At 40.1% G+C, this 23673-nt stretch overlaps 1 protein-coding gene across 39 annotated transcripts in view; it reads right to left on the bottom strand.

Annotated features, from left to right (window-relative positions):
- LOC132109885 (protocadherin gamma-A12-like) overlaps window positions 1-23673 on the bottom strand; it is a 176037-nt gene that overhangs the window by 56672 nt on the left and 95692 nt on the right. For 2 of the 39 annotated variants that reach the window (XM_059516312.1, XM_059516289.1), the window contains exon 1: window positions 14472-16893. The exons of 27 other annotated variants lie outside the window; for them this stretch is intronic. In XM_059516312.1, coding sequence (XP_059372295.1) covers window positions 14472-16886 — 2415 coding nt within the window. In that variant the 5' untranslated portion in view covers window positions 16887-16893. Of the gene's footprint in view, window positions 1-139; window positions 2714-7196; window positions 9718-10798; window positions 13388-14471; window positions 16894-18151; window positions 20720-21210; window positions 23670-23673 lie in introns of those variants that run through there. 10 more of the 39 variants (XM_059516288.1, XM_059516311.1, XM_059516286.1 and 7 more) reach the window with 10 other exon arrangements.

A 23673-nucleotide genomic window follows, 5' to 3' on the forward strand; every position in this document is an offset into this window, starting at 1 on the left:
CATAAATATGGGTATGAATTTCTTGAAAAAGAAAAGTATCTAAAAGTCTGTTAAAAAGACTTCTAAAAGGTAAAGAGGGGGCAAAAAAAGAAAAGAAGCAAAAAAGTTACACCTACTATACAAAAACAGTAAACCTCACCTTATCAGAATCATCAAAGTTCAGTGTCTCCCTTTGCGCATGCGTGAGTGTCTGTGTTCCGCTGCTGTCCAGACTAATGATGCTTTCACTGCAAGGTCTGCCGTATTTCAGATCACTCTTTCTGGAGTCAGTGGTTCTGCAAACCTCATAATTGTACACGTGCTGTAAAGTTCCTGTGCCCCCTACGTCTGCGTAAAGAGGCGGATAATACGGAATAACTGGAAGATTCACTCCAGATTTGTAAAACATCCGCTCGCGTCTCCATCTGTAGCATTTGACTGACAGTATGGCGATGATAGACACGATAAAGAGAAACGAAACTACAGCCAAGGCCAAGACCAGATAGAAAGGCAGTTTGTCGTTGTAGTCCTTGTCGTGCGTAAAGTCAGTGAACTCCGAGAGCACTTCGGGAAAGCTGTCCGCCACCGCCACGTTAACATTGACTGTAGCTGATCGAGAGGGCTGCCCGTTGTCCTCCACTACAACAGTGAGTTTCTGTTTCACAGCATCTTTATCTGTCACTTGGCGCACAGTTCTTATTTCTCCATTCTGTAAGCCCACTTCAAACAACGCCCTGTCTGTGGCTTTCTGCAGTTTATATGAGAGCCAGGCATTCTGTCCAGAGTCCACATCAACAGCCACCACTTTAGTCACCAGATAACCCACATCTGCAGAACGAGGCACTATTTCAGCCACCATAGAAGCGCCTGACTGGACTGGATACAGAACCTGAGGCGCGTTGTCATTCTGGTCCTGAATCATTATTTTCACGCTCACGTTGCTGCTGAGAGGAGGAGAGCCTCCGTCCTGCGCTTTTACGCGGAACTGGAAATCTTTGATCTGCTCGTAATCGAAAGATCGCACTGCGTGTATCACTCCACTATCAGCACTAACGGACACTAACGAGGAGACTGGCACTCCGTTAACCGACGAGTCCTCCAGTATGTAAGACACACGGGCATTCTGGTTAAAATCTGCGTCTCTGGCTCTGACTGTGAATATGGAGAGACCCGGTGTGTTGTTTTCTTGAACAGTGGCCTCATATGAGCTCTTGTCAAAGACAGGCGCGTTATCATTCACATCTGATATCTGTAAGGAGAGAGTGACGCTGCTGGAGAGAGATGGCACGCCTCCATCAGCGCACGTCACACTGATGTTATACTCAGATTCACGCTCTCGGTCTAAATCACCATCTGTAAGGAGGCTGTAAAAGCCGTCAGATGAAGAATGGATGAAAAAATGAATGTTTTCATTTAATTCACATTTAACGATTCCATTTTGATTTGTATCAGCGTCTTGTATGTTCATCATCGCTACAACTGTTCCTGGTGGGGAATTTTCTGAAATGTCATTTGATTTAGACATTATACTGATAACTGGCTTATTGTCGTTCGTATCTGTGACGTCAATAATTACTTTACAAGAATCAGTATGTCCTCCTTGATCACTAGCTTGAATCGCTATCTGATAATGTTTGTTTTTTTCGTAGTCAACATTACCAGTTAATCGGAGAACGCCGTCATATTGGCCAATGTCAAATAGAGTTGCGGACGCTGCCGAAGATAACGAATAAGTAACGACGCCATTAGAACCCTGATCTGCGTCTGACGCGCTGACTGTGGTCAACACGGTGCCTTTTGCGGAATTCTCGGCTATACTGGCTTTGTAAACTGACTGACTGCAAACAGGCGCATTGTCATTCGCATCTAAAACTGTAATGTGTATCAGCATTGTGCCTGACATTTGCACCTCGCCGCCATCGACTGCTGTTAACAATAAAGAAATATGGTCTTGTTTTTCACGATCAAGTGGTTTCTGTAAAACCATTTCTACAGATTTACTACCATCTGGCAAGCTTTGAGTTTTTACAATGAAATTGTCACTTGGTTTCAGTATGTACTTTTGAAGACCATTCAATCCCACATCGGTGTCAACTGCAGTCTCCAAATCGAATTTTGCTCCGGGCAGAGCCATTTCGCTAATTTCAAATTTAATTTCTTTAAGGCTGAAAATAGGGGCGTTGTCATTAATGTCTTGTATCTCAACTGTTACTCTGTATAGTTGCATCGGGTTTTCAAGAATAATCTGAAAATGTAGCGCGCAAGGCGTTGTCTGTCCGCATAGCTCCTCTCGGTCTATTCTCTCTTTGATAAGGAGGACTCCTCTTTCTTTATTTAGCTCGATGTATTCAGCGCTGTCTCCTGTATAAATACGCGCTTTACCCGATTTCAGTCTCTTTAAATCTAAACCCAAATCCTGCGCTATGTTCCCGACTAAAGAGCCTTTGGTCATTTCCTCAGGAATGGAGTAACTGACCTGCCCGAGAGCCGAACGGAGAGATACAAACCAAATAAACAGCAGTACTTGCCGAGCCATTGTTCTGTCCGACATTTTGCAGAAGACCACGGAATGAAGAGTCAAACAGAAAACAAATAAACCAATCCAAGAAGATGGAGGAAATCATGTATAAATCCAAAGTGAAAAAAAAACGAAGAAAGTCTGTAATTCCAGAAGTATATTGAATACAGTATCTATGTGATTTGTCTTGTCTCTCTTCCTCAGACTGTGCTCTCAGCTTCTGTCTCTCTCTAATAATATGGTGATGATGGGGGTGGAACTGCAGCAGATCTGCTCTCTAAACTGAGATATTAACCAACAGCGGCACTATGAGTCCAGTCTGATGAATTACAGAAAATTTAAATATAATAAACTTTTAATTTAGTGACAGACACATCCGAGATAAGCAATTTACTAAAAGTCATGAAATATATTTATAAATATCAAAACTAGCAAATATCAATTGTAATAGAATTTTGTATTATATAAAACGATTGTACGCGTTTGTGTAAATAAGATTTTATACAAATCTTGAAACAAATAAATGTATTGTTCCCTCAGTGTTTTGATCAGGTCTTATCTATGTGTTCTCTGATCAGAGAGACAGTGGGAAATACATAAAATACAATTAATCACATGCAAAGTAAACGAAGTAGTAATAAAAGAATGGATAGTTTAAATATGAACAGGAAGACAGACCGATTAGCTGCTGAAAAAAAAAAACAAACAAAAAAAACACTTGAGGTAAAGAGATGCATCATGAGGGGAAATGACCGCTTTGCTGTATTTCAGGACCATGGTCAGGGAAACTGAAGTTCCTTTTTACATGACAATGACACTTGACTGAAAAAAAACAATAACAATGACATTATTCTTAAATAAATATGCAATGATAATGACGATAATAACAATGGTTCGATTTTTTAAAAGAAAATACAGAAATATTTAACTCTACTTGGCGTATCTAAAGGAAAAATGTATAAATAAAAAATACATAATAATTACCCGAGTAACAGAACTGCAGAAAACTACACAAAATTACCAAACCATACTAAAAGTAAAATAATAATAATAATAATAACTATAAGTCTGTTTGCAGAAACGATTCGTTTCAGAAAAGTAATCAGTTCAACAGTTGAAGCAAAAATGACAAATAATGAGAAACAAACGTTTTAAATGACGATTCAGTTCAGTTCAGTTCAACTTTATTGACAGACTCAGGGTCCATTAGAAAACCATACAACATTACAGGAACACACATGTACAACACAACAACAAACAGACAATTACCAATTATAAAAGACAGTTATACCAGTGCCTCCACAGCTGTGACTGGTATCGCACGACACTTTCACTAGGATTTGCCAGTAACTTAATAATACCATTCTGAGAACCATCCAATCGGCCAATAAATTTGTACATCAGATTTCTCAATAAAGCCTGAAAAGTGTTGACTCCTGCCTTGCAAAACAATTCACTTGCACTACACCACCTAGGTTTTTGAAGCAATATTCGCATACAGTCATTATAAGCCAACTGAAGCTTATGCATGGTTGTCTTTTTAAACTTGGCCCACAATGGGGCAGTGTAGAGAGGAGTACAGTAGGCTTGAAAAAGCCTTATCTTAACATTGTCTGAACACATATAGAATTTTCTTGCTAACATGTTAGCTTGAGCATAAAGTTTACGACACTGCCTATACATGTCATCATCATCAGACAATTGATCTGTGAGGAAGTGCCCCAGGTATTTTGTTTTATTACAAACACCTATCACTTTACCTGCCAGATAAAACACTGGAAAGTTGAGGTCTTTATCCCCTTTTGTTCTGCATATCATGACAACACTCTTCTTAGCATTATACTGCTCGTCATATTTGAACCCATAATCAGAACATATATTCAACAACTGTTGAAATCCAGCACTGCTAGGGGAAACAATAGCCAGATCATCGGCATACATAAAATGATTTATTAAAACGTTACCAATCATACCGCTGGTTTTGCCGCCTCTTAGTTGTTCTGATAAGTCATTCATATACAGGTTGAAAAGGGCCGGGGAGAGTAACCCCCCTTGTTTTACTCCATTACCAACACTAAACATAGGGGAGACTCTATTTCCCCATCTGACCTGCATACTCTGGTTGGCATACCAGTATGCCAAGATTCTTATCATGCTGTCAGGCACGCCCCTTAGTTTCATTTTCAGGAACAACTTCCGATGATTGACTCAGTCAAAAGCTTTAGAGGCATCTATAAAACCAATTAGAACAGAGGAGTTTTGCCTCCTGTACACTTCAACTACTTCTTTCAAGGCATATATACACAAATCAGTACCATGTTTAGCCTTAAAGCCAAACTGGTTGTCTGTAGTTTCAATATACTCACTCAAACGATGTAATAAAATCCTCTCTAAAACTTTAGATAACACACTGGCTAGTGCGATTGGCCTATAATTCTCTACGCTTCCAACCTTGCCAGCCTTGTCTTTAATTACAGGCACAAGAGTAACGGCTAACATCGAGTCTGGTAACATTCCATGGGTCATAAAGCCATTAAAGCAAAAGGCAAGAAGAGCTGCAACCTTTGGACTTGCATACTTAAGGTGCTCTGCTGTGATTTGATCTGAGCCACTTGCTTTATTATCAGATAACTGAGAAATTGCTTGATGAACCTCATGAGTTGTGATTCCCAATATGTCTCTTTTGGCAATATTGCCCACTTTATAAGGATCACTATTGACGCAATTAAATAAAGCAGAGTAATGTTGCCTCCACAACTTGTTATATTATCGACTCCAGAAACTCCCTCTATAGTGCATGGTAGCAGAGTATTAACCTTGTTTAGAGCTCTTACCTCCCTCCAAAAGTCAGTGGTATTATTACAAAGTAGCTTTTCAGCCAAAGAGTCTGCTCTCATGACTTGCTCGTATTTGCTAACATAACGAACTGCATATTTATACCTAGCATTAGTAATCTTCTTGAGGTCCAGGACAAGCCCCTGTCTGGGTCTACCAGCCAGAACCCAAGCTTTAAATGCCTCCTTGGCTTCCGCCCTATGTGCAGCCACAAACTTATTCCAACCTGGCTTGATGTTATGTGCCTTATCAGAGCAAGTAAAGTATGATCTACTTGCCTCATACATAGCATCCACAATAGAATCATACATTGCACATAAAGCTTCACAATGAGCATTGTCATTACAATTTACATTAGAGCACATAATTGCACTTTTTGGCAAATATACACTACTCAGAAGAACATCTGTTTTCCTACAATATAACAAAACATCCTAATTTGAGAGCTTAGCCCAATCCAGTTTAGCTTTACAAGCACTATTACCCACATTGGTCATTTCAGGAAGACTGTCAACATCAAGCAACATAACAAATGGGACATGATCAGACATGGACGTTTCATACAAGATTTTCATTGATCGCAAACAAGCATGGGCATCTGCAGTGCTAATACAATGATCAAGCCATGATGTTGTATGCCAGGCTTCACTTATGTAAGAGTAGCTATCTGCAGGTAACAACAATTGGCTGGATAATATAAGGTTATTGTCTTCACAGAACTGTAACATATGTTTAGCAAACGCTGAGCTTCTGTCTGAAAGATCAGCATTCATGTCACCAACCACATATACACTCATGGAATGATTATAATGAATAAAAGAATTTATAAAAGCAAGTCAATGCAAATATTCATCCTCATTCTGCTGACACTCATATGGTGTATATATGTTAAGAATAATAAACTCTCTATTGTTAACCTTTAACTGTACTGCAATGCACCAGTCAACTTCAAGCCTTATGACTTTTATCACTGAGTCCAATTTTTTGTGCCAAAGGATAGCCACACCTCCTGCTATCCTTCCTCTCACTATTCCCATTGAGAGATCAGTTGTAGATTCACCAGCACCGTAGAAATTGTCTTTAAAAGAGTTCAATTTTTCCAAATCTTGTTTAGGTAAAAAAGTTTCCTGTAAACATAAAATTTCACAGTTTTGCATCAAGCTATCCACAACTACACGCCGAGCCCTGTCCCCTGCGCTGCTGCCGACACACAACCCCCGACAGTTATAAGATGCAACACGCATGGGAGAATTTAAGAGGACAGTGCTGCCATAGCCCTAACCGGCACAACCGCTCCAAGTGTTGAACTGGTTACATTACTACCAGTCACTCCCGCCTTACGGGGCTCATAATATCGCCGCACAACAGAACCTTCTGGCCAGAGTTCGGGGTTGTACATCTCCGCGACTTCACTGCATTCCACTCACCCTTTAAATGAACTGTATCTATTACTCACAGTGACAACCCGTTGACAGGTAACTTCATGGCCAAGCTTTTCTTTAAGATAGTTAGCCAGCGTCTCTGCGTCAAGGTCTGGAGAGAATTTGGTAGCAAAAACACTTACCATCTTCGTCCGAACCACTTTTATATTTCCTTGCGCACCCGTGCCAACAATAGGCTTAGATATCCTACACAAAATTACCAAACCATACTAAAAGTAAAATAATAATAATAATAATAATAATAATAATAATAATAATAATAATAATAATAATAATAATAATAATAATAATAACAATAAGTCTGTTTGCAGAAACGATTCGTTTCAGAAAAGTAATCAGTTCAACAGTTGAAGCAAAAATGACAAATAATGAGAAACAAACGTTTTAAATGACGATTAAATTAGCTAACAAAAAAATCTCACCTGATCATCAAAGTCTTCATTAATTAATTTTCCTCTCTTCGCATGTGTGAGTGTTTGTGTTCCGCTGCTGTCCAGACTAATGATGCTTTCATTGCAAGGTCTGCCGTATTTCAGATCACTCTTTCTGGAGTCAGTGGTTCTGCAAACCTCATAATTGTACACGTGCTGTAAAGTTCCTGTGCCCCCTACGTCTGCGTAAAGAGGCGGATAATACGGAATAACTGGAAGATTCGCTCCAGATTTGTAAAACATCCGCTCGCGTCTCCATCTGTAGCATCTGACTGACAGTATGGCAATGATAGACACGATAAAGAGAAACGAAACTACAGCCAAGGCCAAGACCAGATAGAAAGTCAGGTTGTCGTTGTAGTCCTTGTCGTGCGTAAAGTCAGTGAACTCCGAGAGCACTTCAGGGAAGCTGTCCGCCACCGCCACGTTAACATTGACTGTAGCTGATCGAGAGGGCTGTCCGTTGTCCTCCACTACAACAGTGAGTCTCTGTTTCACAGCATCTTTATCTGTCACTTGGCGCACAGTTCTTATTTCTCCATTCTGTAAGCCCACTTCAAACAGCGCCCTGTCTGTGGCTTTCTGCAGTTTATATGAGAGCCAGGCATTCTGTCCAGAGTCCACATCAACAGCCACCACTTTAGTCACCAGATAACCCACATCTGCAGAACGAGGCACTATTTCAGCCACCACAGAAGCGCCTGACTGGACCGGATACAGAACCTGAGGCGCGTTGTCATTCTGGTCCTGAATCATTATTTTCACGCTCACGTTGCTGCTGAGAGGAGGAGAGCCTCCATCCTGCGCTTTTACGCGGAACTGGAAATCTTTGATCTGCTCGTAATCGAAAGATCGCACTGCATGTATGACTCCACTATCAGCACTAACGGACACTAACGAGGAGATGTGCACTCCGTTAACCGACGAGTCCTCCAGTATGTAAGACACACGGGCATTCTGGTTAAAATCTGCGTCTCTGGCTCTGACTGTGAATATAGAAAGACCCGGTGTGTTGTTTTCTTGAACAGAGGCCTCATATGAGCTCTTGTCAAAGACAGGCGCGTTATCATTCACATCTGATATCTGTAAGGAGAGAGTGACGCTGCTGGAGAGAGAGGGCACGCCTTCATCAGCGCACGTCACACTGATGTTATACTCAGATTCGCGCTCTCGGTCTAAATCACCATCTGTGACTAAACTGAAGAAATTGGCATTTGTTGACTTCAGCTTAAAAGGGATATCATCATTAATGGAGCATTGGACTTTTCCATTCTCACCAGAATCTGAGTCTTGGACATTCAGCATAGTCACAACGGTGTCTGGTTTTGAATCTTCGGAAAGAGTGTTTGATTTTGACATTATATTAATTACTGGTTTGTTGTCATTCACATCAATTACATCAACAATCACTTTACATGTGTCAGAGTGACGCCCAGGGTCTCTTGCTTGAACGTCAATTTGATAATGTTTAACTCTTTCATAGTCTAAATCGCCAGATAACTTTAAAACGCCGTCATTTCCATCTATTTCAAAGAGGTTAGTGGTGCCACGAGAAGATTTCGAAATATGATATTCTATTTTACCATTCTGTCCTTGGTCAGCATCTGATGCTTGAACTGTAGTTAAAGTTGCACCCTTTGGAGAGTTTTCTGCAACGCTCGTCTTATAAACAGACAGTAAGCAAACTGGCGCGTTATCATTTGTGTCCTCAATTGTGATTATAATCGGAATTGTTCCAGACATCTGTGGGTCTCCCCCGTCCACAGCAGTAAGTAAAAGTGAAATGTGCTCTTGTTTTTCTCGATCTAAAGGTTTTTGTAAAATCATTTCAACATTTTTGCTACCATCCGGCATATCTTGAGTTTTTAAAATAAAATGATTCGCGGGATGTAAAGAATAGCCCTGTACGCTGTTTAAGCCAACGTCATCATCCACTGCTGTCTCTAAAACAAATTTAGCTCCTGTCGGAGATGATTCACTTATATCAAATGTTATCTCTTTGGCTGCAAAAACAGGAGCGTTGTCATTTACATCTATAATCTCAACTGTTATGCTATAAAACTCCATCGGGTTTTCCAAGGTAATCTGAAAATGTAGCGCGCAAGGCGTTGTCTGTCCGCATAGCGCCTCTCGGTCTATTCTCTCTTTGATAAGGAGGACCCCTCTTTCTTTATTCAGCTCGATGTATTCAGAGCTGTCTCCTGTATAAATACGCGCTTTACCCGATTTCAGTCTCTTTAAATCTAAACCCAAATCCTGCGCTATGTTCCCGACTAAAGAGCCTTTGGCCATTTCCTCAGGAATGGAGTAACTGACCTGCCCGAGAGCCGAACTGAGAGAGACAAACCAAATAAACAACAGTACTTGCCGCGCCATTGTTCTCTCCGACATTTTGCAGAAGGCCACGGAATGAAGATTCACGCACAAAACAAATTAGTCCAAGAAGCTGGAGGAAATCATGTATATCCAAAGTGACGAGAACTAACAAAAAGTCTTCAAGTCAAAGAAAAGTATACTAAATACAGTATCTTTGTGATTTGTATTCTCTCTCCTCCTCAGACTGTGCTCTCAGCTTCTGTCTCTCTCTAATAATATGGTGATGATGGGGTGGAACTGCAGCAGATCTGCTCTCTAAACTGACATATTGACCAACAGCGGCACTATGAGTCCAGTCTGATGAACTACAGAAAACTTAAAATGAATAAACATTTGTCTCTGTGTCAGACACGTCTAAAAAGCAATTTCCTAAACAAAGTACTTCAGTATAAAACTAGCAAATGTCTATTATCATACAAACATCAAAGAGATAAAATGATTGTATGAGTTTGTGTAAATAACATTTAAGGGCAAACATTTAAGTAAATTCCTCCTTCCCTCAGTGTTTTGATCAGGCCCTATCCACGTGTCTATTGATCAGAGAGGGAGAAATATCTAAAATACAACTGAACACATCTGAAAACTATTGACACGTTGTATCGTTTAATTGTTAACAGGAGGATAGATTGACAGACTGCAGGGAAAAAAGTAAAAAAAAAAAAAATACTGCTGTAAAAAGATGCACCAGAATACACGGGTAAATTGTAAGCCTTGTTAGATTTCAGGACCATGGTCAGGGAAACTGAAGTTTCTCATTTCATGACAAAGTCAAGTATAACAGTCGTGCAAAAAAAAAAAAAAGTTAAGGTCAAATAACAAAACTGAAAATGCAATTGCATGTTAAATCGCTAGTCTATATATCAGTGACAGCGCGCCATATTACACCGGTACAATTTTTTCTTATTTTTTTCTTGCTAAACAAAAAGAGATGTACAAAAGGATATACGAATAAAAAGAGAGAATAATAATTAGAGTAATAGAAAGGCAGAAAATATACCGGACTATAACAGACTCTGTATTAAATATATTTATATATAAATATATTTATATATAAAATATATTTTATTGTCAACTATACTTAATCACAGAAACTAATTATTTTCACAAAACCAATCAGCAATACTATCAACAGCTACAGCAAAAATGATAAATTATGAGATACAACGTTGTATATCTAATATATATAAAAAAAAATTAGCTGTAAAAATATTTCTTACCTTATCACAATCACCAAAGTTCAGTGTCTCTCTTTGCGCATGTGTGAGTGTTTGTGTTCCGCTGCTGTCCAGACTAATGATGCTTTCACTGCAAGGTCTGCCGTATTTCAGATCACTCTTTCTGGAGTCAGTGGTTCTGCAAACCTCATAATTGTACACGTGCTGTAAAGTTCCTGTGCCCCCTACGTCTGCGTAAAGAGGCGGATAATATGGAATAACTGGAAGATTCGCCCCAGATTTGTAAAACATCCGCTCGCGTCTCCATCTGTAGCATTTGACTGACAGTATGGCGATGATAGACACGATAAAGAGAAACGAAACTACAGCCAAGGCCAAGACCAGATAGAAAGTCAGGTTGTCGTTGTAGTCCTTGTCGTGCGTAAAGTCAGTGAACTCCGAGAGCACTTCAGGGAAGCTGTCCGCCACCGCCACGTTAACATTGACTGTAGCTGATCGAGAGGGCTGCCCGTTGTCCTCCACTACAACAGTGAGTCTCTGTTTCACAGCATCTTTATCTGTCACTTGGCGCACAGTTCTTATTTCTCCATTCTGTAAGCCCACTTCAAACAGCACCCTGTCTGTGGCTTTCTGTAGTTTATATGAGAGCCAGGCATTCTGTCCAGAGTCCACATCAACAGCCACCACTTTAGTCACCAGATAACCCACATCTGCAGAACGAGGCACTATTTCAGCCACCACAGAAGCGCCTGACTGGACCGGATACAGAACCTGAGGCGCGTTGTCATTCTGGTCCTGAATCATTATTTTCACGCTCACGTTGCTGCTGAGAGGAGGGGAGCCTCCGTCCTGCGCTTTTACGCGGAACTGGAAATCTTTGATTTGCTCGTAATCGAAAGATCGCACTGCGTGTATGACTCCACTATCAGCACTAACGGACACTAATGAGGAGATGTGCACTCCGTTAACCGACGAGTCCTCCAGTATGTAAGACACACGGGCATTCTGGTTAAAATCTGCATCTCTGGCTCTGACTGTGAATATGGAAAGACCCGGTGTGTTGTTTTCTTGAACAGAGGCCCCATATGAGCTCTTGTCAAATACAGGCGCGTTATCATTCACATCTGATATCTGTAAGGAGAGAGTGACGCTGCTGGAGAGAGAGGGCACGCCTTCATCAGCGCACGTCACACTGATGTTATACTCAGACTCGCGCTCTCGGTCTAAATCACCATCTGTGACTAAACTGAAGAAATTGACATTTGACGACTTTAAAGTAAAAGGGATGTTCTCAATAACTGAACATTGAACTTTCCCATTTTCTCCTGAATCAAGATCCTGAACATTTATCATCGTTACCACCGTCTCAGATGCAGAATTTTCAGCTATCACGTTTGTTTTGGACATTATATTGATCAAGGGTTTATTATCATTGATATCAATTACATCAACTATAATCTTACACGAATCAGTAAAGCCTCCATGATCACTTGCTTGAACACGAATCTCAAAGTTCCGAGCTTGTTCATAATCAACTAGACCAATCAACCGTACTTTGCCATCAGTCTCGTTAATTTCAAATATATCTCGAACTTTATCTAACGTGTTTGTTATTGAGTAGATTATTTCACAGTTTATTCCTTGATCTGGATCCGACGCACTTACTGTCGTCACAATTGTTCCTTTTGGTGAATTTTCTGTTACAGACGTTTTATAAACTGACTGTGTGAAAACAGGAGCGTTATCATTCACATCTAAAACAATAATATGTATCTGAATATTACCAGACATTTGAGGATCTCCCCCGTCAATAGCTGTTAATGTTAAAGACATGTGCTCCTGCTTCTCGCGATCTAGAGGCTTTTGTAAAATCATTTCGACATTTTGTCCTCCCACTGGCTGGCTCTTGAATTTCAAGGCAAAATTGTCTGTCGGTTTTAATGTGTAGGTCTGCAAACCATTAATTCCAACGTCAAGATCTCTAGCAGGCTCTATCGTAAATTTGGTACCAGTTGATGCAGATTCGCTAATTCTGAATAAAATTTCATTTTTTTCAAAAAATGGTGCGTTGTCATTTATATCAAGCACTTCAACATTAACACTGTAAAATTCCATTGGGTTTTCAAGAATGATCTGGAAATGTAGCGCGCAAGGCGTTGTCTGTCCGCATAGTGCCTCTCGGTCTATTCTCTCTTTGATAAGGAGGAATCCTCTTTCTCTATTCAGCTCGATGTATTCAGAGCTGTCTCCTGTATAAATACGCGCTTTACCCGATTTCAGTCTCTTTAAATCTAAACCCAAATCCTGCGCTATGTTCCCGACTAAAGAGCCTTTGGCCATTTCCTCAGGAATGGAGTAACTGACCTGCCCGAGAGCCGAACTGAGAGAGACAAACCAAATAAACAGCAGTACTTGCCGCGCCATTGTTCTGTCCGTCATTTTGCAGAAGACCACGGAATGGAGATTCAAGCAGAAAACAAATCAATCAATCATTCCAAGAAGCTGGAGGAAATCATGTATATTTCCAAAGCGACAAGAATTAACACAAGTGTCTGTAATTCCAGAAAAAGGATTATGAACTCAGTATTTCCGTGATTTGCCTTTTCTCTCCTCCTCAGACTGTGCTCTCAGCTTCTGTCTCTCTCTAATAATATGGTGATGATGGGGGTGGAACTGCAGCAGATCTGCTCTCTAAACTGAGATATTAACCAACAGCGGCACAATGAGTCCAGTCTGATGAATTACAGAAATCACCAAATAGATTCAGTTTTTTTTTTCTACTCTACGAGACGTTTTAGAATTATTCCACATTGCAAAAATAATAAAAATACCACCGCTGTGACTATCAATGAAAATGCAATGATCTAAAAAAAATACTTATGATTGCACGATTTTCTTTAAACAAATTTAAAAGTAAATAATAATATTAATAATAATAATAATAAACGAAATAAAATTAAAAAATGACTAGATATTGAATTAGCACAAACTTTTGTGTGCCCTTAACTGAATAATACAGAGAAAAGTGAAATATATGAATATGAACCAATATGAGAATTTTAATATTTTAGAAAGGTATTGAGATACTGGAAGGACGTAGAAGTTCTAAAATATACAGTACGCTCAAAAAAACGGAGGTAGGGTAAAAAAACAAGCAGCAAAACCCAAGACTGAAGCTTTCAGCACCATGGCCAGTTACCATGCATTTGAATTTGGTCTTCGTAAACATATATAAAAAAAGATATATAAAGAAAATATATAAGAAAAGATATATAAAGAATATATATAAGAAAAACAATTATAAAAAAGCAGACTTAAAAACGCATTGTGATTTAAAACTGTAAAATATGGTTAAGGCAGATAAAACCCCTTAACATTACAGCAGGACCTGAAATAATCATCCTTCCAAAGACCGCACATGGGCTTAAAGTAGCAACACGAGAATCTTCAGATACAAAAAAAAATATATAAATAAATACGATAAAGTATTCGAATTATATAATTATTGCAAATACACCTCACATAAAAATAACATTAACAGGAGAAAATAAATAGCAGGGAAATAATTCAACCTACAGCTACGATTACATCATAAAAATAACAGGCTAATTACGTATCAACAAGATCGTAATTATATGTAAAATTGGATATATATGCAGACCAAAGTGTTGTACGCTGCTTCACAACGTGCAAATATATAAATAAAAAACCTCACCTGGTCATCAACGTCTTCATTAATCAATTTTCCTCTTTGCGCATGCGTGAGTGTCTGTGTTCCGCTGCTGTCCAGACTAATGATGCTTTCACTGCAAGGTCTGCCGTATTTCAGATCACTCTTTCTGGAGTCAGTGGTTCTGCAAACCTCATAATTGTACACGTGCTGTAAAGTTCCTGTGCCCCCTACGTCTGCGTAAAGAGGCGGATAATACGGAATAACTGGAAGATTCGCTCCAGATTTGTAAAACATCCGCTCGCGTCTCCATCTGTAGCATTTGACTGACAGTATGGCGATGATAGACACGATAAAGAGAAACGAAACTACAGCCAAGGCCAAGACCAGATAGAAAGTCAGGTTGTCGTTGTAGTCCTTGTCGTGCGTAAAGTCAGTGAACTCCGAGAGCACTTCAGGGAAGCTGTCCGCCACCGCCACGTTAACATTGACTGTAGCTGATCGAGAGGGCTGCCCGTTGTCCTCCACTACAACAGTGAGTCTCTGTTTCACAGCATCTTTATCTGTCACTTGGCGCACAGTTCTTATTTCTCCATTCTGTAAGCCCACTTCAAACAACGCCCTGTCTGTGGCTTTCTGCAGTTTATATGAGAGCCAGGCATTCTGTCCAGAGTCCACATCAACAGCCACCACTTTAGTGACCAGATAACCCACATCTGCAGAACGAGGCACTATTTCAGCCACCACAGAAGCGCCTGACTGGACCGGATACAGAACCTGAGGCGCGTTGTCATTCTGGTCCTGAATCGTTATTTTCACGCTCACGTTGCTGCTGAGAGGAGGGGAGCCTCCGTCCTGCGCTTTTACGCGGAACTGGAAATCTTTGATCTGCTCGTAATCGAAAGATCGCACTGCGTGTATGACTCCACTATCAGCACTAACGGACACTAATGAGGAGATGTGCACTCCGTTAACCGACGAGTCCTCCAGTAAGTAAGACACAAGGGCATTCTGGTTAAAATCTGCGTCTCTGGCTCTGACTGTGAATATGGAGAGACCCGGTGTGTTGTTTTCTTGAACAGAGGCCTCATATGAGCTCTTGTCAAAGACAGGCGCGTTATCATTCACATCTGATATCTGTAAGGAGAGAGTGACGCTGCTGGAGAGAGATGGCACGCCTTCATCAGCGCACGTCATACTGATGTTATACTCAGATTCGCGCTCTCGGTCTAAATCACCATCTGTGACTAAACTGAAGAAATTGGCATTTGTCGACTTCAGAGTAAAGGGAATGTTCTCATTAACTGAACAAAAAATTTTACCGTTTTCTCCTGCATCTGGGTCTTGCGCGTTTATCATTGTTACAACAGTTCCAGGATTAGAGTTTTCTGATATTGTGGTTAATTTAGACATGATGTTTATCTGTGGTTTATTGTCATTTATATCAATCACATCCACATCGATTTTACAAGAATCAGTCAGACCCCCGTCATCGCTGGCCTGCACAGGAATTTGATAGTGGCGAGCTTTCTCGTAATCTATATTCCCTGTTACTCTCACCTCACCGTTTATTTCGTTAATTTCAAACAACTCCGGAACATTGTCGAGGGTATTTGTAATAGCATATGTAATTTTGCCGTTAGGTCCCTCATCCAAATCAGAAGCACTCACAATCGTCACAACTGTGCCTTTGAAAGCATTCTCGGTGATACTCGCTTTATATGATTTATGTGTAAAAACAGGCGCATTATCGTTAGCATCTAAAACAGCAATATGTATCTGCGCAGTACCAGACAATTGTGGATCACCTCCATCTATCGCTGTCAGAACCAAAGACAAATGTTCTTGTTTTTCACGATCGAGAGGTTTTTGAAGAACCATTTCTACTAGCTTACTACCGTCTGCCTGACTCTGTAATTTTAAAGAGAAATTATCTGTAGGCTTTAATATATAAGTCTGAAGGCCGTTTATTCCGACGTCTAAATCCATTGCTCTCTCTAAAACAAAAACTGCCCCAGTGATAGTGGACTCACTAATTCTGAATTTCATCTCAGCTCGTTTAAAAGATGGCGAATGGTCATTTATATCTGTTACTTCGACTGTAACTGAATAAAATTCCATTGGGTTTTCAAGAATGATCTGGAAATGTAGCGCGCAAGGCGTTGTCTGTCCGCATAGCGCCTCTCGGTCTATTCTCTCTTTGATAAGGAGGACTCCTCTTTCTTTATTCAGCTCGATGTATTCAGTGCTGTCTCCTGTATAAATACGAGCTTTACCCGATTTCAGTCTCTTTAAATCTAAACCAAAATCCTGCGCTATGTTCCCGACTAAAGAGCCTTTGGCCATTCCCTCAGGAATGGAGTAACTGACCTGCCCGAGAGCCGAACTGAGAGAGACAAACCAAATAAACAGCAGTACTTGTCGAGCCATTGTTCTGTCCGACATTTTGCAGAAGACCATAGAAGAGAAGATTACGACAGAAAGTAAATAAAACGATCCAAATATCTGGAGAAAATGATGTATAACTCCAAAGTGACAAAAAACGAAGAAAGTCTGTAATTCCAGAAGTATATTGAATACAGTATCTATGTGATCTGTCTTCTCTCTCTTCCTCAAACTGTGCTCTCAGCTTCTGTCTCTCTCTAATAATATGGTGATGATGGGGGTGGAACTGCAGCAGATCTGCTCTCTAAACTGACATATTAACCAACAGCGGCACTATGAGTCCAGTCTGATGAATTACAGAAAATTTAAAATTTACCATTTTTCTGTCACAAATATCGGAGGCAAGCAATTTACAGAACAAATTACTGAAAGGTGGATAGCAAACGTCTAGTATGGAACAAACATGTAAGAGATAAAATTATTTAATGAGTTTGTGCAAATAATATTTAGTGAAAAATAAAAAAAAATAAATGTATCGTTCCCTTAGTATTTTGATCAGGCCCCATCCGCTCGTCCATTGATCATAGATACAGGGAGAACTATATACAATACAATTATTCAGATTTCAAGCATCTAAAAACGAATGAAAGCTTGAAACATTTAACTGTGAACAAGAGGATAGACAGACAAACTGCAGTTAAAAAAAAAAAATAATAATAAAAACCCACTGACTGCTGTAAAAAGACGTATCAGAATCCACGACGAAAATGACCGCCTCGCTGCATTTCAGGACCATGGCCAGGGAAGTAGAAGTTTCTTACTTCATGACAAAAACAAGTACAACAGTCGTGCATAAAAAAAGTAAAGGACGAATAAAAATGTTAAATTTTAAAATGCCATATATCGCTAGCGTATATATCAGTGACAGTGTGATATAATACCTCGGAATTAAAATGCAAATAAATAAATAAGTGAAATGAATGAATAAATATATGTCTATAATATACCACAATAAATAAATAAATAAATAATAATAAAGAAAGAAGTAAAAAATAAACGCCTGGAAAGAAGTCAAAATAAAAAATAAAAAGTATTTTTTCCTTGCTTTTACAAAAAGAAATACAAATAAAAAATAGACTAATAATTTCACTGTGATATATAAGTGCATAACATATACAACTATAAAAGCTGACCAGACTATAAATTATATCAGAATACACTATTATTTAATAATCAATTTAAATTTGCAGAAACTATTATTATTTTTTTTCAGACAAATAATCAGTCACTTTATCAACAGCTGAAGTAAAAATTATATTGGCTTTAACAATATTTCTCACCTGATTGTCACAATTGTCAAACTTCATTCTCTCCCTTTGCGCATGCGTGAGTCTCTGTGTTCCGCTGCTGTCCAGACTAATGATGCTTTCACTGCAAGGTCTGCCGTATTTCAGATCACTCTTTCTGGAGTCAGTGGTTCTGCAAACCTCATAATTGTACACGTGCTGTAAAGTTCCTGTGCCCCCTACGTCTGCGTAAAGAGGCGGATAATACGGAATAACTGGAAGATTCGCTCCAGATTTGTAAAACATCCGCTCGCGTCTCCATCTGTAGCATTTGACTGACAATATGGCGATGATAGACACGATAAAGAGAAACGAAACTACAGCCAAGGCCAATACCAGATAGAAAGTCAGGTTGTCGTTGTAGTCCTTGTCGTGCGAAAAGTCAGTGAACTCCGAGAGCACTTCAGGGAAGCTGTCCACCACCGCCACGTTAACATTGACTGTAGCTGATCGAGAGGGCTGTCCGTTGTCCTCCACTACTACAGTGAGTCTCTGTTTCACAGCATCTTTATCTGTCACTTGGCGCACAGTTCTTATTTCTCCATTCTGTAAGCCCACTTCAAACAGCGCCCTGTCTGTGGCTTTCTGCAGTTTATATGAGAGCCAGGCATTCTGTCCAGAGTCCACATCAACAGCCACCACTTTAGTCACCAGATAACCCACATCTGCAGAACGAGGCACTATTTCAGCCACCACAGAAGCGCCTGACTGGACCGGATACAGAACCTGAGGCGCGTTGTCATTCTGGTCCTGAATCGTTATTTTCACGCTCACGTTGCTGCTGAGAGGAGGATTACCTCCATCCTGCGCTTTTATAGCGAAACTAAACTGTTTAATTTGCTCATAATCAAATGAACGAACAGCATGTATTACACCATTCTCTGAGTTTATGGACACGTAAGAGGAGATCGGCGCTCCACCTATTTGAATATTTTCTAAAAAATACGACACTCTGGAGTTTTGATTCCAGTCAAAATCTCTCGCAGTTACACTACATATGGACAGACCTGGTTCGTTATTTTCAAGAAGGTGTGTTGAATAGCTACTTCGATCGAAAACTGGTGCGTTATCATTGATGTCAGAAACCTTAAGGCGTAGTGTCGTTGAGCTCGACAGTGCAGGTGAACCTGAATCAGTTGCGGCCACTGTTATATTATATTCTGAGTGAGTTTCACGGTCAAGGAAAGCATCTGTGATCAAATTATAATAGTTAGAGAGGGATGATTTTATGCTAAATGGAAGGTTTTCATTAATAAAGCACGTAACCTGTCCATTTTTCCCAGAATCAAAATCTTTTATATTAACCACTGCAACTGTTGTACCTGGAGGCACATCCTCTGCTACAGGGCTCGAGAGGGACATGAGGTTGATTACGGGCGCATTGTCATTTACATCCACTACTTCAATTACAAGCTTACTTGTACTAGTCAGCCCCCCTTGGTCTGTCGCTTTAACTCTAATTTCAAAACGTTTTTCTTTCTCAAAATCAATATTTCCTAAAACAGACACCAAGCCAGTGTTTTCATCAATGCCAAATATATCTCTCGAATGTTCTTTCAGGTCAGAGAAGGAAAACGTAATGTGTCCGTTTGAGCCACTATCTGCGTCTGTGGCATTAACGGTAGTAATATAAGTGCCCCTCGGTGCATTTTCCATCACAGACGCTCGATAAATAGTCTGGTTAAACACGGGTGCATTATCATTCGCATCTAAAACGGTAACATCTATATTAACAGAACCAGATCTCTGCGGGTTTCCGCCATCAACAGCAATCAGCTTCAGAGACAGATTATGATGCTGTTCCCGGTCTAAAGCTTTATCAAGAACCATTTCGACATACCTACTTCCGTCCGGATTTGAGTGTTGTTTTAAAACGAAATAATTGTTTCTTGTGAGGACATAATTTTGCAATGAATTCAATTCCACATCAGCATCATATGCACTCTCTAATGCAAAGCGTGAACCAGGAGTCGCAGATTCGCTTATTTCAAAATAAATTTTGCTTTTCTCGAATACAGGAGAATTATCATTAACGTCAATGATTTCAACGGTTACCTGATGCAATTCAATTGGGTTCTCAAGAATGATCTCGAAGCTGAAACTGCATGGCGTGACGTCGCCGCAAAGCTGTTCGCGGTCTATTCTCTCACTCACGACTAGAATCCCTTTGTCTGTTCTAAGCTCTGCGTACTGGGTGCTTTCTCCGGTAACGATACGCGCACGACCAGTTCGAAGCCTTTTCATATCGAGCCCCAGATCCTGTGCTACATTACCAATAATCGAGCCTTTACTCATTTCTTCAGGGATAGAGTAGCGGATTTGAGAGATGGCAAAAGGAATCCAACACGAGATGAAAAACAATACTTGCCACTGCGTTTGGAAGAAAACAAGCCTTTGAGCGTATCCATTTCTATAAAAATCCTTAACAGCCATACTGATTAGCAAGCAAGTTCACCATTAATATTCCTATATGACAGAAGAATCTTCCAAGGCAGGATTACAAAAATGTTTTGTATTCGTTTGGAAGAAGAAAAAAAAAAACAGTCACCCTCTCACCAACCAGTAACGAATGAAACAGAGGAGTCTGCTGCGTCACAGCACGCACTGATGGGGTGGTGCCATGGTTTACTGCGAGGCAAGCCTACTGCACATAAAGTATTTCACTGACCAACAGCGGCCCTTAGAGTACAAAATAAGCATTAACAGAACGCATACATTCAAATAAAAATAAAAATAAATAAATGATGTAAATCGACCACTGAGGAGGTGCTGAAATATATACAAACTCCGCACACATGTAAAGACGAATGACTAAAATATTGCACAGGTCCAAAGTTAATCACATTACCATACACAATAACAATTGGTATTGTGGTATTTTGTAAATATTTATAGTGTGTGGTAGATGCTGCGGATTGTATATATTGTTCTATTGTCTTTTTTTTGGACCTTGAGTCTATAATAAAGATTGATGGATTAATTACCAAATAACATTAACTGAGTACACAACAACAGCGACAACAACAACAAAAATAATAATAATAATATCTCACCTCTACCGGCGAATCTAATTCATCCATTATGTTTTTCTCGCCGTGCGCACGCTGCACTGTCAATGTAGAATTAGGATCCAACATCAGCACGTTCTGACTTGCAGGTCGGACAAACTTACAGTCACTCCTTCTGGAATCGGTCGTTCTGTAAACCTCATAATTATAGGCGTGCTGCAGAGCTCCACTGCCAATAGTGTCCGCGTAACGCGGTGGATAATACGGAATAACTGGAAGATTGGACTTGTAATACAGTCGCGATTGCCTCCACCTGTAGATTTTCACAGATATTATGACGACCAAACATGTTATGAGAAGAAATGAGACAGCGGCCAAGGCCAGGACCAGATAGAAAGTCAAGTTATTGTTATATTCCTTGTCGTGCGTAAAGTCAGTGAACTCCGAGAGCACTTCAGGGAAGCTGTCCGCCACCGCCACGTTTACATTGACTGTAGCTGATCGAGAGGGCTGCCCGTTGTCCTCCACTACAACAGTGAGTCTCTGTTTCACAGCATCTTTATCTGTCACTTGGCGCACAGTTCTTATTTCTCCATTCTGTAAGCCCACTTCAAACAGCGCCCTGTCTGTGGCTTTCTGCAGTTTATATGAGAGCCAGGCATTCTGTCCAGAGTCCACATCAACAGCCACCACTTTAGTCACCAGATAACCCACATCTGCAGAACGAGGCACTATTTCAGCCACCACAGAAGCGCCTGACTGGACCGGATACAGAACCTGAGGCGCATTATCATTCTGATCTTGGATGAAAATGTTCACGGTTACGTTGCTATAAAGAGGAGGAGAGCCGCCATCCTGAGCTTTAATTGTTATTTTAATGTTTTTGATCTGTTCATAATCAAAAGAGCGCACTGCGTGTACAACTCCGCTCTCAGCGTTAACAGAAACATACGTTCCTACAGGAGACCCGCCCAAGTCACCTTCTTCTAGAATGTAAGATATACGAGCATTCTGATTTTCGTCCGAGTCACGAGCTCTGATTGTAAGAATAGAAGCACCAGGCAAATTATTCTCTATCAAATATGAATTATAAACACTCTCCTGAAAAACTGGGGCATTATCATTAACATCAGTTACTTTCAAATAAAATGTTTTTCTGCTTGTTAGAGGCGGCTTTCCGGAATCAGTGGCGATGACAGTAATGTTATACTCTGACAACTTCTCACGATCTAAAATAGCACTTGTGACTAAAGAATAATAATTTCTTAAAGTCGATTTTATTGTAAAATCTCCAGATCCGTCGATAAAACACTTGACTTTGCCATTATCATCATTGTCTGAGTCCTTAATATTTAGTATTGCAATTGTGGTATCAGATGGAGCATTTTCAGATACTGTGCTCGAGAAAGACATTGTATTAATGACAGGCGCATTGTCGTTTACATCAACGACCTCTAATGCAATTTTACTCGAATCAGTTAACCCACCTTGATCCCTAGCCTCGACTGTAAGTTCAAATTTAGTATCTTTTTCATGATCAATTTCTCCAGCAACAGAAACAATGCCAGTGTCGCTGTCAATATTAAATAACTGTGCAGCGGCTCCTTTTTGTTTGTAGAAATTGTACGTTATTCGTCTATTTAAACCAGCATCTGCATCTGTGGCATTAACTGTAGTTATGTAAGTGCCCTTCGGTGCATTTTCCATCACAGACGCCCTATAAATAGTCTGGTTAAACACAGGTGCGTTGTCATTCGCATCTAAAACAGTAACATCTATATTAACAGAGCCAGATCTCTGCGGGTTTCCGCCATCTACAGCGATCAGCTTTAGAGATACATAAGGACGCTCTTCCCGGTCTAACGCTTTCTGTAAAACCATTTCCGCGTATTTACTGCCGTCAGGATTTGAGTGCTGCTTTATAACAAAATGATTATTTGGCGATAAAATATAATTCTGCAGTGAGTTCAAGCCTACATCGTGATCATCTGCGCTTTCCAATAAAAAGCGTGAACCCAGCGTTGCAGACTCGCTAATTTCGAATTGTAACTCTTTGTTCTGAAAGGACGGTGCGTGATCATTTTCATCCAATATTTCAATGGTAACTGGGTGCAGCTCCATTGGGTTCTCTAGAATGATTTCGAAGCTAAAGCTGCATGGCGTGACGTCGCCGCAAAGCTGTTCTCGGTCTATTCTCTCACTCACGACTAGAATCCCTTTGTCTGTTTTGAGTTCAGCATACTGAGTGCTTTCTCCGGTCACGATGCGCGCACGACCCGTTCGAAGCCTATTCAAATCAAGCCCAAGATCTTGTGCTACATTACCTATAAACGAGCCTTTCTTCATCTCTTCCGGAATCGAATATCTTATCTGTCCCCTTGTAGTGTAAATATAACAAGAAAAAAGCATCGACGACAGCCACATCATTTTCCATCGCCAAGTCCGATGACCCCACTGAACCATAATCACAAGGTTAACTAATTTTATATCCAATCAATTAAAAAGTTG

Source organism: Carassius carassius, chromosome 29 (assembly GCF_963082965.1).
Source record: "Carassius carassius chromosome 29, fCarCar2.1, whole genome shotgun sequence".
Taxonomy (NCBI): domain Eukaryota; kingdom Metazoa; phylum Chordata; class Actinopteri; order Cypriniformes; family Cyprinidae; genus Carassius; species Carassius carassius.